The sequence below is a fragment of the Salmo salar genome, chromosome ssa10 (genome assembly GCF_905237065.1).
Source record: "Salmo salar chromosome ssa10, Ssal_v3.1, whole genome shotgun sequence".
Classification (NCBI taxonomy): Eukaryota; Metazoa; Chordata; class Actinopteri; order Salmoniformes; family Salmonidae; genus Salmo; species Salmo salar.
Genome location: NC_059451.1, coordinates 102200224 through 102219860, shown reverse-complemented (window position 1 = coordinate 102219860; position 19637 = coordinate 102200224). Strand labels below are relative to the sequence as shown.

The 19637-nt window shown below is 41.0% G+C and overlaps 1 protein-coding gene across 1 annotated transcript in view; it reads left to right on the top strand.

The window, feature by feature from the left end:
• Positions 1-16052, top strand: part of LOC100380647 (guanine nucleotide-binding protein G(i) subunit alpha-1) — a 65262-nt gene extending 49210 nt beyond the window's left edge. Inside the window, exons 8-9 of the mRNA XM_014125082.2 lie at positions 2593-2784; positions 14948-16052. Of these exons, the coding sequence (XP_013980557.1) occupies positions 2593-2783 (191 nt within the window). The 3' untranslated portion in view covers position 2784; positions 14948-16052. The remainder of the gene's footprint in view (positions 1-2592; positions 2785-14947) is intronic.
• Positions 16053-19637: the final 3585 nt, after the last annotated feature.

Sequence of the window (19637 nt, the reverse complement as noted above, 5' to 3'; positions counted from 1 at the left end):
ACTAACCTTTTACAATCTCCAACAGATGACACTCCTAGGACATTGGGTTAGACAATGCATGCATTTTTAGTTCTATCAAGTTCATATTTATATCCAAAAACAGCGTTTTACTGTGGCGTTGATGTTCAGGAAATCGTTTCCCTCCAATAACCGGCATTCAAGTCAGCACCACAAATTAAATAATTAAAATTAGAAAACATTGGTAAAATATTATATTGTCATTTAAAGAATTATAGATTTACATCTCTTGAACGCAATCAACTTGCCAGATTTAAAAATAACCTTACTGGGAAATCACACTTTGCAATAATCTGAGCACTGCGCCCAGAAAAATACGCGTTGCGATACAGACTAGCCGCCATGTTGGGGAGATCTAAAATCGAAAATACTATGTAAATAATCCATTACCTTTGATTCTCTTCATCAGATGTCACTTCCAGGTATCACAGGTCCATAACGAATGTAGTTTTGTTCAAAAAAGCTCATCATTTATGTCCAAAAATCTCCGTCTTGTTAGCACATGATCTAAGCCCGCCGGACTTCACTTCATGAACGAGGGGAAAAAATATATTTGCGTTCGTTCAAACATGTCAAACGTTGTATAGCATAAATCATTAGGGCCTTTTTTAACCAGAACATGAATAATATTCAAGGTGGACGAATGCATTCTCTTTTATAACGTATTGGAACGAGGGTACCCAACATGAACTCGCGTGCCAGGTGTCTAATGGGCCATCATCGTTCCATGGCTCTTGTTCGGTCAGATCTCCCTCCAGAAGACTCGAGACACTTTGTAAAGGCTGGTGACATCTAGTGGAAGCAATAGGAAGTGCCAAAATATTCCTCAGCCCCTGTGTTTTTCAATGGCATAGGTTTAAAGGTAATACAACACATCAGGTATCCACTTCCTGTCAGAATCTGTCTCAGGGTTTTGCCTGCCAAATGAGTTCTGTTATACTCACAGACACCATTCAAACAGTTTTAGAAACTTTAGGGTGTTTTCTATCCATATATAATAAGTATATGCATATTCTAGTTACTGGGTAGGATTAGTAACCAGATTAAATCGGGTAAAAAAAATTTATCCAGCCGTGCAAATACTGCCCCCTAGCCCTAACAGGTTAATCTGGTTACTACTCCTGCTCAGTAACTAGAATATGCATATAATTATTGTCTTTGGATAGAAAACACCCTAAAGTTTCTAAAACTGTTTGAATGGTGTCTGTGAGTATAACAGAACTCATATGGCAGGCAAAAACCTGAGAAGATTCTGAACAGGAAGTGGCCTGTCTGACAAGTTGTTGTTCATCTTGGCTCTTTTTATTGAAGACTGAGGATCTTTGCTGTAACGTGACACTTCCTACGGCTCCCATAGGCTCTCAGAACCCGGGAAAAAGCTGAATGATATCGAGGCAGCCCCAGGCTGAAACACATTAGCGCGTTTGGATAGTGGCCTGTCAGAGGACCATTAGACTGGGGCTCGGGCACGAGATGTTTTTATTTTCCCTCTCTTTGAACGAAAACCACCACTCCCGGTCGGAATATTATCGCTTTTTTACGAGAAAAATGGCATAAAAATTGATTTTAAACAGCGGTTTACATGCTTCGAAGTACGGTAATGGAATATTTAGATTTTTTTGGTCACGAAATGCGCCATGCTCGTCACCCTTCTTTACCATTCGGATAGTGTCTTGAACGCACGAACAAAACCCGCTATTTGGATATAACAATGGATTATTTGGGACCAAACCAACATTTGTTATTGAAGTAGAAGTCCTGGGAGTGCATTCTGACGAAGAACAGCAAAGGTAATAACATTTTTCTTATAGTAAATCTGACTTTGGTGAGTGCTAAACTTGCTGGGTGTCTAAATAGCTAGCCCTGTAATGCCGGGCTATCTACTGAGAATATTGCAAAATGTACTTTCACCGAAAAGCTATTTTAAAATCGAACATAGCGAGTGCATAGAGGAGTTCTGTATCTATAATTCTTAAAATAATTGTTATGTTTTTTTATCGTGAGTAATTTAGTAAATTCACCGGCAGTGTTCGGTGGGAATGCTAGTCACATGCTAGTCACATGCTAATGTAAAAAGCTGTTTTTTGATATAAATATGAACTTGATTGAACAAAACATGCATGTATTGTATAACATAATGTCCTAGGGTTGTCATCTGATGAAGATCATCAAAGGTTAGTGCTGCATTTAGCTGTGGTTTGGGTTTATGTGACATTATATGCTAGCTTGAAAAATGGGTGTCTGATTATTTCTGGCTCGGTACTCTGCTGACATAATCTAATGTTTTGCTTTCGTTGTAAAGCCTTTTTGAAATCGGACAGTGTGGTTAGATTAACGCGAGTCTTGTCTTTAAAATGGTGTAAAATAGTCATATGTTTGAGAAATTGAAGTAATAGCATTTCTAAGGTATTTGAATATCGCGCCACGGGATTACACTGGCTGTTGAGTAGGTGGGACGCAAGCGTCCCGCCTAGCCCAGAGAGGTTAACATCTCAGGAACTCCTAATGGTGAAGGAAAAACAAACGACCTAATGTTATAGGTATTTCTCTCTCTCCTTGCCCCGTCTCTCCCAGGTTCCAACACGTACGAGGAGGCGGCGGCCTACATCCAGTGTCAGTTTGAGGACCTGAACAAGAGGAAGGACACCAAGGAGATCTACACCCACTTCACCTGTGCCACCGACACCAAGAATGTGCAGTTTGTCTTCGACGCAGTCACCGACGTCATCATCAAGAACAACCTGAAGGACTGTGGCCTCTTCTAGGGTAGGCAAAACATAATTATAAACTGGGTGGTTCGGCCCTGAATGCTGATTGGCTGACAGCTGTATATCAGACCGTATACAACAGGTATGACAAAATATTTGTTTTTACTGCTCTAATTACTTTGGTAACCAGTTTATAATAGCAGAAAGGCATTTATAACATTCGCGACGTGATGCGTCGTGCCTAAGAACAGCCCTTAACTGTGGTATATTGGCTATATACCACAAACCCCCGAGGTGCCTTATTGCTTAAATATAACTTGGCGTGTATAACGTAATGTTATAAATACTCTGTTCCTAAAAGGCAATTAATTACATGCAGTAATACCAGAAAGGTTGTAATAAAGGTCCTGAACAGTCAATATGTTTTTCATGAAATTTGATGATACTTGGAAGACACCAGATCAAAGTAGAACTACCAAAGTATGAAAAATTACTGTTGCCGCTACACTGATAAAGTTTGATCATAAAGTTACTGGTTCCCTACCCCATGTCCAACACTTGGAATAAGTACCGCCTTGTAACCAACATCGCAGAAGGCGTGTTTGCAAAGGGGCGTGGTTTACATAGCTAGTAGCTAGTATACTGGTTCCAAAATTTGACTTCAGCATGTCAGCAAATATAATTACAGGTTTCCTCTACTCATCTACAGTACCTTCAGAAAGTATTCACACCTCTTGACCTTTTCCTTATTTTGTTACTACAGCCTGAATTACATTTAGATTTTGTCACTGGCCAACACACAAATACCCCATAATGTCAAAGTGTAATGATGTTTTTAGAACTTTGTACAAATTAACAAATGTACAGCGGAAATGTCTTGAGTCAAATTTGCTTAACAAGTCACATAAGTTGCATGGACTTTCTGTGTGAAATAGTGTTTAACATAATTTTTCAATTACTTTTTCTGTACCCCACACATAGAATTGCCTATAAAGTCCCTCAGTCGAGCAGTGAATTTCAAACACAGATTCAACCACAAAGACCAGGGAGATTTTCCAATGCCTCGCAAAGAAAGGCACCTATTGGTAGATGTTTTTTTTTTTTTTTTTTTAAGCAGACGTTGAATATCCCTTTGAGCATGGTGACGCAATTAATTACACTTTGGATGGTGTATCAATACACCTGGTCACTACAAAGATACAGGTGTCCTTCCTAACTCAGTTGCCGGAAAGGAAGGAAAACGCTCAGGGATTTCCCCATGAGGCCAATGTTGACTTTGAAACAGAGTTTAATGGCTGTGATAAGGTGCATTAGCATCCTCTCCTTCCGTTCCCTCCCGGCTCAATGGTCGTTCGATTACCCTTGGAGCTTTGGTGCAGTGGTTTAGATGTTACCACGTGGTGCTTCCTTCCACCTGTTCGTGTTGCTAGGTCCACCTTGTAGGGACCCTCTCGCCTTGGCTTGTTCCACTTCCTCCGGAACACTCGGATGTAGACCTGGTCCCTTGGGATCACCGGACGGGGAACCTATGGTCTTGGTTCAGGTTTTCACCTTCTTTCCGTGAGGTTTAAAAACTCAGAGACTTATGGCCTCTGTATGGTGTGATCATAGAACAATCTTATTTCTATCTCTCATCCATCACACAACAGAATGACATTCCAGCTGAAGCTGGTGACTTCCTTCACTTCAGCTGAGCTGCTTTTAGTTTCTCCACTTTCTCCTCCTGGTTCCTAAGAGTGATAGCACAAGACTTGCAAAGCAACGAGAAACACAAAACATAACGGTATTAACAATGTGATAATAATTATATATGCATAATTATATATGCATGAAAACCAAAGTCTGAGACCATGACAATTCCCACTCTCTCTTCACCTGACTCTATGCCTCCAGGATACCTTTCTGCTGGACTCCACAAAAATGAAAGCCCTATAAAGCTTCCTCATGCTTTCGCCCAGTCTTCCCCTTTTCGCCCCCAGGTTCCGAGAGGTGTTCCCAAGCCATGTCATTTTCACTTTGTTCTCCTTCATTGCCACTTGATAGGCACGTGACCTGATAGGCAAGTGCGTATCCCTAATCAACTCTACATCCTCTTGAGGTAACTCAGCACTGTATATGCTTTCACATCAATGTCTTCAAAATGTTTAGAGTACAATACCCCAACATCTATCCTCTTTCATATGATGCATTAACCAATAAAGCAGCTAACCCAACCCAACTATGATAAAGTAGCTCCTAGACCCAACCCATTTGCATGTTTACAGTGGAATCTAGTCTCTCTTTTTAGCTCCGCTTCCACTGTCATGGTGTCTTCAAGCTCACCCATTATGCCACTGGACCTCACTTCTCGTGAGAACTATGCACCCAACGAAGAGAGACATGATGATCTTTACCGCTGCAGGTGCTGTAAGGAGTACTGTGTGTGGACCAGACCAATGCTGTCCCAATACCAACCCCACAACATGCCACCCCGTGCTTCACGGTTGGGATGGTGTTCTTCGGCTTGCAAGCATCCCCCTTTTTTCTCCAAACATAACGATGGTCATTATGGCCAAACGGTTCTCTTTTTGTTTCATCAGACCAGAGGACATTTCTCCAAAAAGTACAATCTTTGTCCCCATGTGCAGTTGCAAACTGTAGTCTGGCTTTTTATGGCGATTTTAGAGCAGTGACTTCTTTGCTGAGCGGCTTTTCAGGTTATGTCGATATAGGACTCGTTTTACTGTGGATATAGATACTTTTGTACCCGTTTCCTCCAGCATCTTCACAAGGTCCTTTGCTGTTGTTCTGGGATTGATTAGCACTTTTCGCACCAAAGTACGTTCATCTCTAGGAGACAGAACACGTCTCCTTCCTGAGCGGTATGACGGCTGCGTGGTCCCATGGTGTTTATACTTCCGTACTATTGTTTGTACAGATGAACGTGGTATCTTCAGGCGTTTGGAAATTGCTCCCAAGGATGAACCAGACTTGTGGAGGTCTACAATTTTTTTCTGAGGTCTTGGCTGATTTCTTTTGATTTTCCCATGATGTCAAGCAAAGAGGCACTGAGTTTGAAGGTAGGCCTTGAAATGCATCCACAGGTACACCTCCAATTGAGTCAAATGATGTCAGTTAGCCTATCAGAAGCTTCTAAAGCCATGACATAATTTTCTGGAATTTTCCAAGCTGTGTAAAGGCACAGTCAATTTAGTGTATGTAAACATCTGACCCACTGGAATTGTGATACAGTGAAATAATCTGTCTGTAAACAATTGTTGGAAAAATGACTTGTCATACACAAAGTAGATGTCCTAATCGATTTGCCAAAACTATAGTTTGTTAACCTCTTACATCTAGACGTTCCGCTAGCGGAACACCTGCTCCAATATCCAATGATGGGCGTGGCGCGAATTACAAATTCCTCAAAAATACAAAAACTTCAATTTTTCAAACATATGACTATTTCACAGCATTTTAAAGACGATACTCTCCTTTATCTAACCACACTGTCCGATTTCAAAAAGGCTTCACAACGAAAGCAAAACATTAGATTATGTCAGCAGAGTACCTAGCCAGAAATAATCAGACACCCATTTTTCAAGCTAGCATATAATGTCACATACACCCAAACCACAGCTAAATGCAGCACTAACCTTTGATGATCTTCATCAGATGACACACCTAGGACATTATGTTATACAATACATGCATGTTTTGTTCAATCAAGTTCATATTTATATCAAAAACCAAGTTTTTGTATTTTTGAGGTATTTGAATATCGCGCCACGGGATTACACCTCTAGCCCATAGAGGTTAAAATCAATTTTTATGCCATTTTTCTCGTAAAAAAGCGATAATATTCCGACCGGGAAAGCGTGTTTACGTTCAAAGAGAGAGAAAATAAAAACGGGGTCGCCTCGTGCACGCGCCTCAGTGTCATTGTCCTCTGATAGATTCTGAGTTCAGAGCTCAGCCATCAAAGCAAGCTATACAGTTACCCGCCAAGTTCTGGAGTCAACTAAACTCAGAATTAGTATTATAAATCTTCATTTACCTTTGCTGATCTTCGTCGGAATGCACTCCCAGCACTCCCATTTCCACAAGAAATGTTTTTTTTGTTCGAAAAACTCCATATCACTAATCCAAAGGCGAGCATAAAACCAGAGACAAAAAGTCAAAATGTTCCATTACCGTTCGTAGAAACATGTCAAACGATGTTTACAATCAATCCTTAGGGTCTTTTTAACATAAATCTTCGATAATATTCCAACCGGACAATAGCGTATTCATTACAGAGGAAAAAGGACGCCTGTGTGCTCGCGCAGTAAACAACTTGTTGGTCCCAGGCTTGAGACAGCGCCTATTCTCTGCCCAGTAACAGTAGAAGCATGAAAAAAGGTTCTAAAGACTGTTGACATCTAGTGGAAGCCTTAGGAAGTGCAAAATGACCCCACAGACACTGTAGTTTGAATAGGGATTAGATAGAAAAACTACAAGTCACTGCCTGGTTGGATTTTTTTCTCAGGTTTTTGCCTGCCCTATGAGTTCTGTTATACTCGCAGACATCATTCAAACAGTTTTAGAAACTTCAGAGTGTTTTCTATCCAAATCTATTAATAATATGCATATCTTAGTTTCTGGGAGTGAGTAGCAGGCAGTTTACTGTGGGCACGTCAGTCATCCAAGCTACTCAATACTGCCACCATCCATAAGAAGTTAATAACATGTCTATGACAAATGTCAAAGAGCATAACATACTGTTACTACTAAAACCCTTTTCAAAATTAGTTCATACTGTCTTATTTTACTGGCGATCTCTCGGAAGAGTTACCAGATCAGAAAGTTATCACCCTAACCACTCGCAGAAATCCCACACTCCATAAATCCCAATCTGGTGAAATTTGTATGGAAACAAAAAAAATTAAATCAGCAAATCACATGACACACTCCATTTGGAGTAACTGTCATCCCTTAACGTGTATCTTTTCTTCTATATGCAGACTGAACAAAGTACATTTGTAGATTTACCCAAAGACCGGGACCCCAGGAAACTGGTAATTCTTCCCTTTGAGCACATGATTCAAAAACATGTTAAATCAAAAATAAACTAATTTGAATAACTAATCAACTTAGAATTACAACAGTAATGGTACAATTTTAATATAGACTGGTGTTTCTCATTCATTTTATAATTACATCCCACCTGTTCCTGTCATTTCTAGTGAGATTGATCAGGCCTCACCAGAGAATCAGGATACAGAGCATTCGACCTCATTAAAATATTTTGTCTCCCTTTCCCTGACCTTCCGAAAGCATTTCCATCCTTGTGCATACCCAATTTAAAACTGAATTGAAAAAAAACCCATCCAAAATAAATCCCACAGTATTAACACCACTCATTCATATTTATAACCGGGAAATGTTGTGCGCATGCTGGTGTGTGTGTGTGTGTGTGTGTGTGTGTTTGTTAAACCATATGGCAAAAGCAAACAAAATGCCAGGCCTTATTTAATTTGTTAACTTCTCTTTATCACCTAATCCGGATACCTTTTATACCTATAAAACTGCCAAATTTCACTAACTGCTCTCCCAAGACCATAGCCTCAGGAAACATTTCAAAAAGAGATAATGAAACCCCTCTTCTGGAAAAGAAAATGTAAATTTCATTAGCATTCACTATGCTACATCTTAATCAGCAATCCCAAAGTATTATTTATAAACCAAACATCCTTACTCCAATCATTAAATGTTTGTTTTTAATCCACCCCATTCTTTATTTAGCATGTACTACCCTTAGACACAATTCACTCCCATATGGTATTATATGATTGGTCTCTCTCTTCCGTAACCATGTACAATTATCCTGGTATCTTTACTAGACCAAGTTCAATCAACATATGTAATAGCTGTTTCACCTTAGATTGTTCCTGCTAAACTTTCTAAATGTAATACTTTTTCCTGTCGCAAATGTAGTCAATTTCTCAGCTTAAAGAATCAGTGATATTTGATCCCAGGCATCTAATAAAAAGTTGTTTGAAACATTAGTCTCCTATGGCTCGCTTAATTACCATACCTACTGTATTGGACTTCCATCAGTCCTGGATGCAAGAATCCTACTCAAGACACATCAGATGATACAGTGTTCCATTAAGTGGAATCGACCCCATCTAAAATAAACAATCCCAGAACCCCTTTCCGGTAATCCTATCAGTTTAACCTGTTGCATTAATTTAGTAAAATACAAAACTGTTGTTTAACAAATGTAGAACCTTTTTAAAAAGCTGGTGTTATCTTATCAGCTTAATAGTCAATACTTATTTCATTCTACTTTTATTGACACTGTTCTACATAATTTTAGAATACATTCAATTCCTGCTCAAATTCACTGGTGTTACCTAACTATAAAACCAAGCAACAACAATCAAACTTTCAAATAATGTTTCTCATACCGCTACTTAAAATGTCCCACTACCTGCTTGCTTTCAACCGCAGCTAATCCTTTTTTACAATCTCAAGGCTCAATCCCTCTACTCATCAATTAACCTTGTATTGAAACCTCAGCTTTTCAAATTACTAAAATATCGCATCATTAGTGCTATAAAAAAACACTAACATATTACTATTCACATACTGTCAACACTCATTATGTTTACATCAATCTTCCTCATCAATATGACTATTTTTTATCACTAACCACTGCTTCACACTCATTAAACATCTGCTATTTTAAGATTAACTTGTAATGCCAAAATATAGAAAATACATCAACCAATTTTTTTATCAATCCAAACAATTCAACTTCTAAATTCTTCCTTTCCAATTGACTAACTCTCCTTTGTTACCTTCCCTAGTCTACATCTCTTCCCTTAAACTCAGAAATCTCTACAATCTTAACCATACTCCACCTCTTTCCACTAACGTTACTTTACTAAGTGAACAATTTTTCTTTAATTATAGTCAAAACAACAACTTCTGTTCACAGGGAGGCCACGTTAATTACTCTGATCTCTTCCTCCCTTTCATCAATTCAATAAATATTTTTTAGAATAAAACAAAATAAAGTCTCACGAGTTTCAAACTACTAGGGTTTTCTTCTTGAGTTGCATGGTTCTCAAAACCACCAAATATGTTCTCTTGTTTCGCCGCTTGTACTTTACCATAGCTATAATTCCATGTGACCCTGCTCTACCACATAGTTTACTAATGTGGCGATGTTTGGCATATGAGTTTCTTCGTCTTTTTATGCCAATAACAAATACACTACCTTAGATATTGTATCAACACAGAACCCTCAAATCTACAACTTTTTTGCAATTGTTTGAATGCGGCGTTCAAAGAGACAATTTTTAACATCATTCGTGCTCTCGCCCATATATACCGCCCATGTTAATGTTACCTAATATCCACTGTCCTTGATTCTCTGAAGGATTACTCAACCCTGCTCTGCTAAGAAGCTGTGTTGATCCAAACTCTGATGCATACCGTAATTTCCGCACTATTAAGCGCACCTGAATATAAGCCGCACCCACTGAATTTGAAAAAATATATATATATTTTCAACATAAATAAGCCGCACATGTCTATAAGCCGCAGGTGCCTACCGGTACATTGAAACAAATTAACTTTACACAGGCTTTAACGAAACACGGCTTGTAACAAAAATAAATAGGCTTTAACGAAACACGGCTTGTAACAAAAAATAAATTTGCAGTAAGCTTTAGTTGTCTTTTTGCACTGAGTCAATTCCTCACGCTGCTGTTTCCAACGTCTTATCATCGACTCATTAAGACCAAGCTCCCGTGCAGCAGCTCTATTTCCTTTTCCAACAGCCAGGTCAATCGCCTTCAACTTGAAAGCTGCATCATATGCATTTCTCCGTGTCTTTGCCATGATGAGGGTGACAAAATGACTACCGTAATCAGAATGATGGGAAGTTCGAGAGCGCTCGATTTAATCTAAACAGTAAACAAAAAAGTTGTTTGACCTTAACTCGTTCGGCAATTTCATTGGTCTAATGAAAGCTTCATGCCGGCAAAAAACTGAGCACGTCACAATGTGTTTTTTGGGGGGGAGAAAAAAAATTGAAAGCGGGAAAAATCCATATATTAGCCGCGTCATTGTTTAAGCCACGAGGTTCAAAGCTGGGAAAAAAGTTGCGCCTTATAATCCGGAATTTACGGTAATTATTTTCTTGAACCAAGGCAGTCAAGCACCTAAGCTAACTGGCTAAAGTTGGCTAGCTAATTTAGCTATCGCTACTTCCAGACATAAACAAGAGAATACATCTTCACTCTCCATTCTACTCACCTCGCAGAGCTGGTTAGGCTCTTTACTTTGTTTGTTAAAAACGTTGCTGACTAACTGTGCTGCTGGCAATAATTCAAATTACGTTATTTCCCCTGACGCTTACTGACACCGGCCATATTCAACCCGGCTTTGAGCATTTGTAAATTCATCAGTTATTCTGCACTCTGGTTCATCCAAGCTAGTGCTTTGAAATCCGAACAAAATAGCCTGAGCGATTCTACCAAGTACCCCATTCAACAGTATCCATACTCAAATAGTGCGGTTCGTGCACTTACGCTGATAGAACACTAACTTCAATACGCTGGTATATTGAGCTTTTGATTTTGGTTTTATGGGATTGTGCCAAGTCATAATTGCCTCCCTGAATTCTTTATTTGATTTGAATTCTCCGTCAGCAGGGAAATGTTGCCCAATATTATCCAGTTTGCTCAATTCTTCCCATATTTGAGCCGAATTGGTAGAATTGTCATGCGCTTCTTTCAGCGACTCCATGGCTTTTTAAAATCCTCTAGCTCCATATTAAAGAGAAAAACAGGCCATTTGTCAACATATGAATAGTTATTGTTCCCAAACTTCTCCCTGCTGTGTCTAGGGTGTTTTAGATTTCTTCACTCCCTAGTTTTGTTTTATTGTGCTATTCACTTTATTAAAACCACTCTCTTTCTCTTGTTCTTAGATTTCTCCCTACAGGTCCAGGGCTAAATCTTTCTAAAAGTCTGTTTAATCCCTGGAGGGCTTGACCACAACCTAGTCCCTCCAATTTTTAGCCACGTTATTTTTCTTTCTCTGATTATTGTACTCGGTCTATTGGTTATTGCCCCTGTCTCTTTAAATTGTGCTTTCTTTTTGAGTATATTCTTACTTCAAATGTTCCAATTTCTATATTTCTCTGTACTGTATATTCTTCTACCTTGCAACACAGTATGCAATTTTTAATGGCCTTACCAGGCAATCGCTGATGTCGTCTTGACATTTATTACTATTTTACTATAATGTTCATGTATTTTTTTGTATTTATCTTAACTATTCAAACCTTTAGTATCATATTACTTCAGTGGTTATTCATGTACCATTCACAGTCCACTCCTTTAGTGTGGGACTGGGTGCATCCTCCCTACCAGGTTACACTTTAAGCAACGGTTCGGGAGAGGTGCGCATTCCCTTCCCCACCAACAGCAGAGAACTTACACACTCACTTTCACACACCTCTTACGCTTTCCTAAGCAACCTGATAATACAGGGTTTTACCTGTCGATACATTTACCCTAGAGCGGTATCCACACATTTATTTTCCTGTCTGAGCAGTCCTCAATTAATTTATAAAGCAGTAACCACAGATTTATTTTCCTGTCTGAGCAGTCCTCAATTAATTTATAAAGTGGATTCCACAGGAAAAGAAATCTCTCTACGCAGGCTTTATTAATTAATTTATATATCATTTTATTTGACCATGCAGATAGACTTGACACTTCAAACTAGATTGTACAGAACAGTCAATAGGGCAGACAGATTACCTGAACGAGACTGAACAACCATCCCAGATGAGCGACTGAGCGAGCTGGATGACTTGAATGACCCACCTGACTCGGACTGACTGAATAAGATGAATGGGTTGCGTTTTGTGCGCAAACTCAAACGGGTCTAAACAAATAAGTCCAGTCACACTGAATCAGACAACACAGTCACAACTCAAAACAGACTGAACAAACTGGTCAGATGAACTGCCTGAACAAATTAGTGAATAACCCCACTCAACTGAGCCTGTCAAGACAGATGAAGCACATAAATCTCCTTCTGCAGTGGTCACACACCAATTACTATCCTCTGTTGCAACCCTCAAAGCTTTTTATCCCCTCATTATATTGCATGTATTTCATTGAACCCAAAAGCTCCCAATATTTATTTGGTTCGTCAAATTTGGAGGGACCCACTTGGTGACCTACCGCTGAGGCAGGTCCCCAGAGCGAACCACACAAACTCTATACTATAGGCAAGCCTGTTGCTTACCTTTTGTTATCAAGTGGCCATTTTATCTCTGGTCCCTTTTTGCCACTCCTGGCAAGCTCGCCATTTGTCGTGGAAATATTGTCAATAATATTTCTCAAATACCGGAGTCTGAGTTCAATTAGACTTTATTACAAAGTAATATAAGCCGAGCTGGTTCATGAAGTAACTCCGTTTCCAGCCTTGGCACACACTTTTTATACAGGTTTCATCCTTACGTCTCACACATAGTAACTCTTCTTTATGTTAATGATTCATCCCCTATGGCATTTAGCCACCATTATCTTTTTGCCTTGCACAAATTGTAGTTTGGTTTCACATTAGGGCATAGAAACATTATGCCATAGCAATGGTACAAAAATAACCAGACATGCCCACTCCCCAGACAGGTGCATGTCCAATGGTGTCTAATGACCTAGACATACACACACAGAGTGCACTTATCCTGCTGACTACTACGAAATGTATAATGGGTACATATGTACTGGAAAATGTCCAATAATGGGTGAGGAAAAAATACAATGTATTCCATTTAGAATTCAGGCTGTAACACAACACATTGTTGTACTTTTTACCCCCTTTTTCTCCCCACTTTCGTGATATCCAATTGGTAGATTGTCTTGTCCCATCGCTGTAACTCCCGTACGGACTAGGGAGAGGCAAAGGTCGAAAGCCATGCGTCCTCTGAAACACGACCCAGCCAAGCTGCACTGCTTCTTGACACCCTGCTCGCTTAACCCGGAAGCCAGCCGCACCAATTTGTCAGAGGAAACACAGTACACTGGCGACCGAAGTCGGCATGCACTGCGCCCGCCATTGCTAGAGCGCGATGGGACAAGGACATCCTGGCTGGCCAAACCCTCCCCTAACCCAGGCGACGCTGAGCCGATTGTGCGCCACCTCATGAGTCTTCCGGTCGCGGCCGTCTGCGACACAACCTGGTATCAAACCCGGATCTGTAGTGATGCATCTAGCACTGCGATGCAGTGCCTTAGACCGCTGCACCATGAATACTTTTCTGAAGGCCCTGTAAGGCAAATATACTTATAGGTTTCCGCTTTCATCTGTGTCAGGTGTTCGCTAGGTCATCAGCCTGCATGGAACAAAAGCGGGGGAAGGGTTTCTCAAAACTCTGACGCAGTTGCCATGTCATTACATCATGAGACATGTAAAACGGGAGACTCCTATAATCTTCTTGACATTATTGATAGTCATGATATATTAATATTGTCTGACAGTCAATACACTGTATATATGTAATGTACCCTGACTTCACCCTGCAAATTTGATGAGCTAGCTAGCATGATAAACAGTGCTGACAATTCCATTTGGGCTACATAGCAAAATGATATAGCCAACATTTTGATTATATTGATGCTGTTACAATAACCAAACAGTTGGATAAACAAATCATTTGTTAAACCTTATGTGATGTATGACAGAATTGGATGATGCATGCAATTTTGTTTGTTGCTTTGTGTATCAGCAAATTTGCTTGAAATAATCTCACTGCGATACTGCTCACCATAGGTGTTTTCAAAGAACTGTCAGAGAAGGTGAGCTCTCCACCCACTCAGCCTTTTAGTTCCCTGCCCACTCAGTCTTTCTTTTCAGACTTCCTGGTAATTTGACATACGAGAAAGTCGTAAAAAAAAAAGAATTTGAGCATTTTTATTGGGGGAAAATATTGTGGGTGATTGTTTCGGTCACTCAAAAGGCTATTTTACGTGGGAATCGAAATAACTGTTCGGGACCTTTTTAAGACTTTCTAGAGTCAGGCCTGGACAGATGCTCAATTGCCCAGATGCCCAAATAAACCCCCCTAACCTGGTGTGAATGTCTGAAGAGATTGTATTGGCATTATGATAAGGCACCTAGCATATCAGAGGTGTTATCTAAACATTTTGTTTTACCCTCTTTCTGTACAGGCAGTGTGGTGGCCAGTGCGCTCAGTGACTTTCTTGGGGACGTCTGTGACTGGAGGGGGGCGGATCATGGACACTTTGTAGAGAACGTCTCTTTTAACCTCTTTATTAACTTATGTTGATCTCTGAAAGGTTTTAAAATGCCTTGTAGAAAACGTTTGTGTAAAATATTTGTACAACTGTCACTAAGGCTGGCGTTTTTCACTGTTTTTAAAATGTTTTTGTTTTAACCGGTCAAGGTTTTTTTGGGGTTTTTTTTAAAGGGGGGGGCCTTTGCATTTTGTTTCTTCTTATTCTAGGAGAGGAATGGACACTTCTATTTGTAGGTACTTGTGCCTTTGCATGCCTTAGTTGCAGTGTGTTTGTTTTTGTTAGCTAAATTGTAATAGATGTATTTTAGATGTTATAATTAATTACACCACCCTCCCCAAATATTATCTCTACTTGGTTCCAAATATGGTTTCCATGACTGACATCCCAGAATTATTGTGTCCGTGGAAATGATGGAATAGACCAATTTAAGACCAACTTGCTCTCGATAGACCAACTCACTCTGACATACTGAGAGCTGTGTGTGTGTCTTTGTGTGCATGACTGTGTGTGAGTGCCTTTGCTGCATGACTGTATGCTTGAGTGAGTGAGTAGCATGCATGTGCAGCATGCATGAATGTGTGGATATAAATACAAAGGGACTCTTCTTTTTACTTGTCATCCTCTTTCACAGTCTGGTTTTCTGGAACATGTACCAAAAAGGCAACTTTATATTTAATGCGACGTCACATGGTTGGTGTGACATTGCGGATGGTAACATTCCTACACCAAATCATTATTTTAAAGAGAAACTTTGAAAAGAGGATGACGACTACAGCCTTGTAGCAGATGAGAGGACCATAGATATAAAGTGCATAGATGGACAAAGGGAGGTGAATGGGTGGATGTGCACTGTTATGATGTTGACGATAAATTTCATAATGGTTTCAGGTTACATATCCCCCTAACCCCCCCCACCCTTCTGTTTCCATTGGATGGGGACGTTAGTGGACTAATTTCCATTATTTTGCTAATAAAATAAATGCTGTGGTGAAACGATGGCATCATTCAACAATGATGGCTTCAATTTCTTTCTTGTGATGATTTTGGACTAATGTTTGTATTTTTCTGTCACCTTTGGCTTGCAACATTGACACTACATGCCAACACGCACAAACACTCATGCATACATGTGGGTTTACACGTGCTCAAACATTGTTCACCTGACAAAACGGGTCAAACTCATGCTCCTTGCCCTTACCTGTGACATCACTCCAGGTATCCATGGCAATGGACTGACTGGAGGTTCATCTAATTTGCAATGGACAATACATGTGGTAACTTAAATTATACCAATAAGACATGCATATTAAAGGTTTGTAAGTAGTAACATTGATTCATGACGTGTATTCACAACTCATTCTAGTTCATGATGGACTGTCTAGACGGGCAGCCCAATTTTGATATTTTTTCCACAATTGTTCTTTTGACCAATCATATCTGATCTTTTCACATCGTCATGTTCAAAGCTGATCTGATTGGTCAAAAGACCAATTAGTGAGGGAAAAAAATCTGTGTAGTTGAATAGCTGGCTCACAGCACCCTCTACAGGTAATGAGTGTGTAATAGTCTTGCTTCTGTCCCTCTCCTTGCCCCAACCCGGGTTCGAATCAGGGACCCTATAAACATATCAAATCAAAGTTTATTGAACCTATTGTTCACCTTACAGTGAAATGCTTACTTACAGGCTCTAACCAATAGTGCAAATAAGGTATTAGGTGAACAATAGGTAAGTGAAGAAATAAAAACAACAGAAAGACAGGCTATAAAAGTAGCGAGGCTACATACAGACACCGGTTAGTTAGGCTGATTGAGGTAGTAGGTACATGTCGATATGGTTAAAGTGACTATGCATATATGATGAACAGAGTAGCAGTAGTGTAAAAAGAGGTGTTGGCGGGTAGCGGGACACAATGCAGATAGCCCGGTTAGCCAATGTGTAGGAGCACTGGTTGGTTGGGTCAATTGAGGTAGTATGTACATGAATGTATAGTTAAAGTGACTATGCATATATGATAAACAGAGAGTAGCAGCAGCGTAAAACAGGTGTTGGGGGGGGCACACAATGCAAATAGTCCGGGTAGCCATTTGATTACCTGTTCAGGAGTCTTATGGCTTGGGGGTAAAAACTGTTGAGAAGCCTTTTTGTCCTAGACTTGGCACTCCGGTACCGCTTGCCATGCGGTAGTAGAGAGAAGTCTATGGCTGGGGTCTTTGACAATTTTTAGGGCCTTCCTCTGACACCGCCTGGTCTTGGAAGGTCTTGGATGGCAGGCAGCTTAGCCCCAGTGATGTGCTGGGCCGTACGCACTACCCTCTGTAGTGCCGTGCGGTCGGAGGCCGAGCAATTGCCGTACCAGGCAGTGATACAACCAGTCAGGATGCTCTTGATGTTGCAGCTGTAGAAGCTTTTGAGGATCTCAGGACCCATGCCAAATCTTTTTAGTTTCCTGAGGGGGAATAGGCTTTGTCGTGCACTCTCACGACTGTCTTTGTGTGTTTGGACCATTCTAGTTTGTTGGTGATGTGGACACCAAGGAACTTGAAGCTCTCAACCTGCTCCACTACAGCCCCGTCGATGAGAATGGGGGCGTGCTCGGTCCTCCTTTTCCTGTAGTCCACAATCATCTCCTTAGTCTTGGTTACGTTGAGGGATAGGCTGTTATTCTGGCACCACCTGGCCAGGTCTCTGACCTCCCCAAAGGCTGTCTTGTCAGTGATCAGGCCTACCACTGTTGTGTCGTCTGCAAACTTAATGATGGTGTTGGAGTCGTGCCAGGCCATGCAGTCGTGGGTGAACAGGGATTACAGGAGGGGAGCTCCAGTGTTGAGGATCAGCGTGGCAGATGTGTTGCTACCTACCCTCACCACCTGGGGGCGGCCCGTCAGGAAGTCCAGGATCCAGTTGCAGAGGGAGGTGTTTAGTCCCAGGATCCTTAGCTTTGTGATGAGCTTTGAGGGTACTATGGTGTTGAACGCTGAGCTTTAGTCAATGAATAGCATTCTCATATAAGTGTTCCTTTTGTCCAGGTGGGAAAGGGCAGTATGGAGTGCAACAGAGATTGCATCATCTGTGGATCTGTTTGGGTGGTATGCAAATTGGAGTGGGTCTAGGGTTTCTGGGATAATGGTGTTGATGTGAGCCATTACCAGCCTTTCAAAGCACTTCATGGCTACGGACGTGAGTGCTACGGGTCTGTAGTCATTTAGGCAGGTTGCCTTGGTGTTCTTCGCCACAGGGACTGTGGTGGTCTGCTTGGAACATGTTGGTATTACAGACTCAATCAGGGACATGTTGAAAATGTCAGTGAAGACACCTGCCAGTTGGTCAGCACATGCCCGGAGCACACGTCCTGGTAATCTGTCTGGCCTTGCAGCCTTGTGTATGTTGACCTGTTTAAAGGTCTTACTCACGTCGGCTACGGAGAGCGTGATCACACAGTCATCCGGAACAGCTGATTCTCTCATGCATACCTCAGTGTTGCTTGCCTCGAAGCGAGCATAGAAGTGATTTAGCTCGTCTGGTATGCTCGTGTCACTGGGCAGCTCGCGGCTGTGCTTTACATTGTAGTCTGTAATAGTTTGCAAGCCCTGCCACATAAGACGAGCGTCGGAGCCGGTGTAGTATAATTCAATCTTAGCCCTGTATTGACGCGTCGCCTGTTTGATGGTTTGTCGCAGGGCATAGCAGGATTTCTTGTAAGCTTCCGGGTTAGAGTCCCGCACCTTGAAAGCGGCAGCTCTACCCTTTAGCTCAGTGCAAATGTTGCCTGTAATCCATGGCTTCTGGTTGGGGTATGTACGTACAGTCACTGTGGGGACAACGTCCTCGATGCACTTATTGATAAAGCCCGGTGACTGATGTGGTTCACTCCTCAATGCCATCAGAAGAATGGAACATGTTCCAGTCTGTAATAGCAAAACAGTCCTGTAGTTTAGCATCTGCTTCATCTGACCACTTTTTTATAGACTGAGTCACTGGTGCTTCCTGCTTAAATTTTTGCTTGTAAGCAGGAATCAGGAGGATAGAGTTGTGGTCGGATTTACCAAATGGAGGGCAAGGGAGAGCTTTGTACGCGTCTCTGTGTGTGGAGTACAGGTGATATAGAATTATTTTCCCTCTGGTTGCACATTTAACATGTTGATAGAAATTTGGTAGAACTGATTTGAGTTTCTCTGCATTAAAGTCTCCGGCCACTAGGAGCGCCGCCTCTGGGTGAGTGGTTTCCTGTTTGCTTATTTCCTTATACAGTTGACTGAGTGCGGTCTTAGTGCCAGCATCTGTCTGTGGTGGTAAATAAACAGCCACGAAAAGTATAGCTGAAAACTCTCTAGGCAAGTAGTGTGGCCTGCAATTTATCACGATATACTCTACTTCAGGCGAGTAAAATCTAGAGACTTCCTTAGATTTCGTGCACCAGCTGTTGTTTACAAATATGCACAGACCACCCCTCCTCGTCTTACCGGAGTGTGCTGTTCTATCTTGCCGGTGCAGCGTATATCCCGCTAGCTGAATATCCATGTCGTCATTCAGCCACTATTCCGTGAAATATAGGATATTACAGTTTTTGATGTCACGTCAACTGCTTCCCATGAATCATTA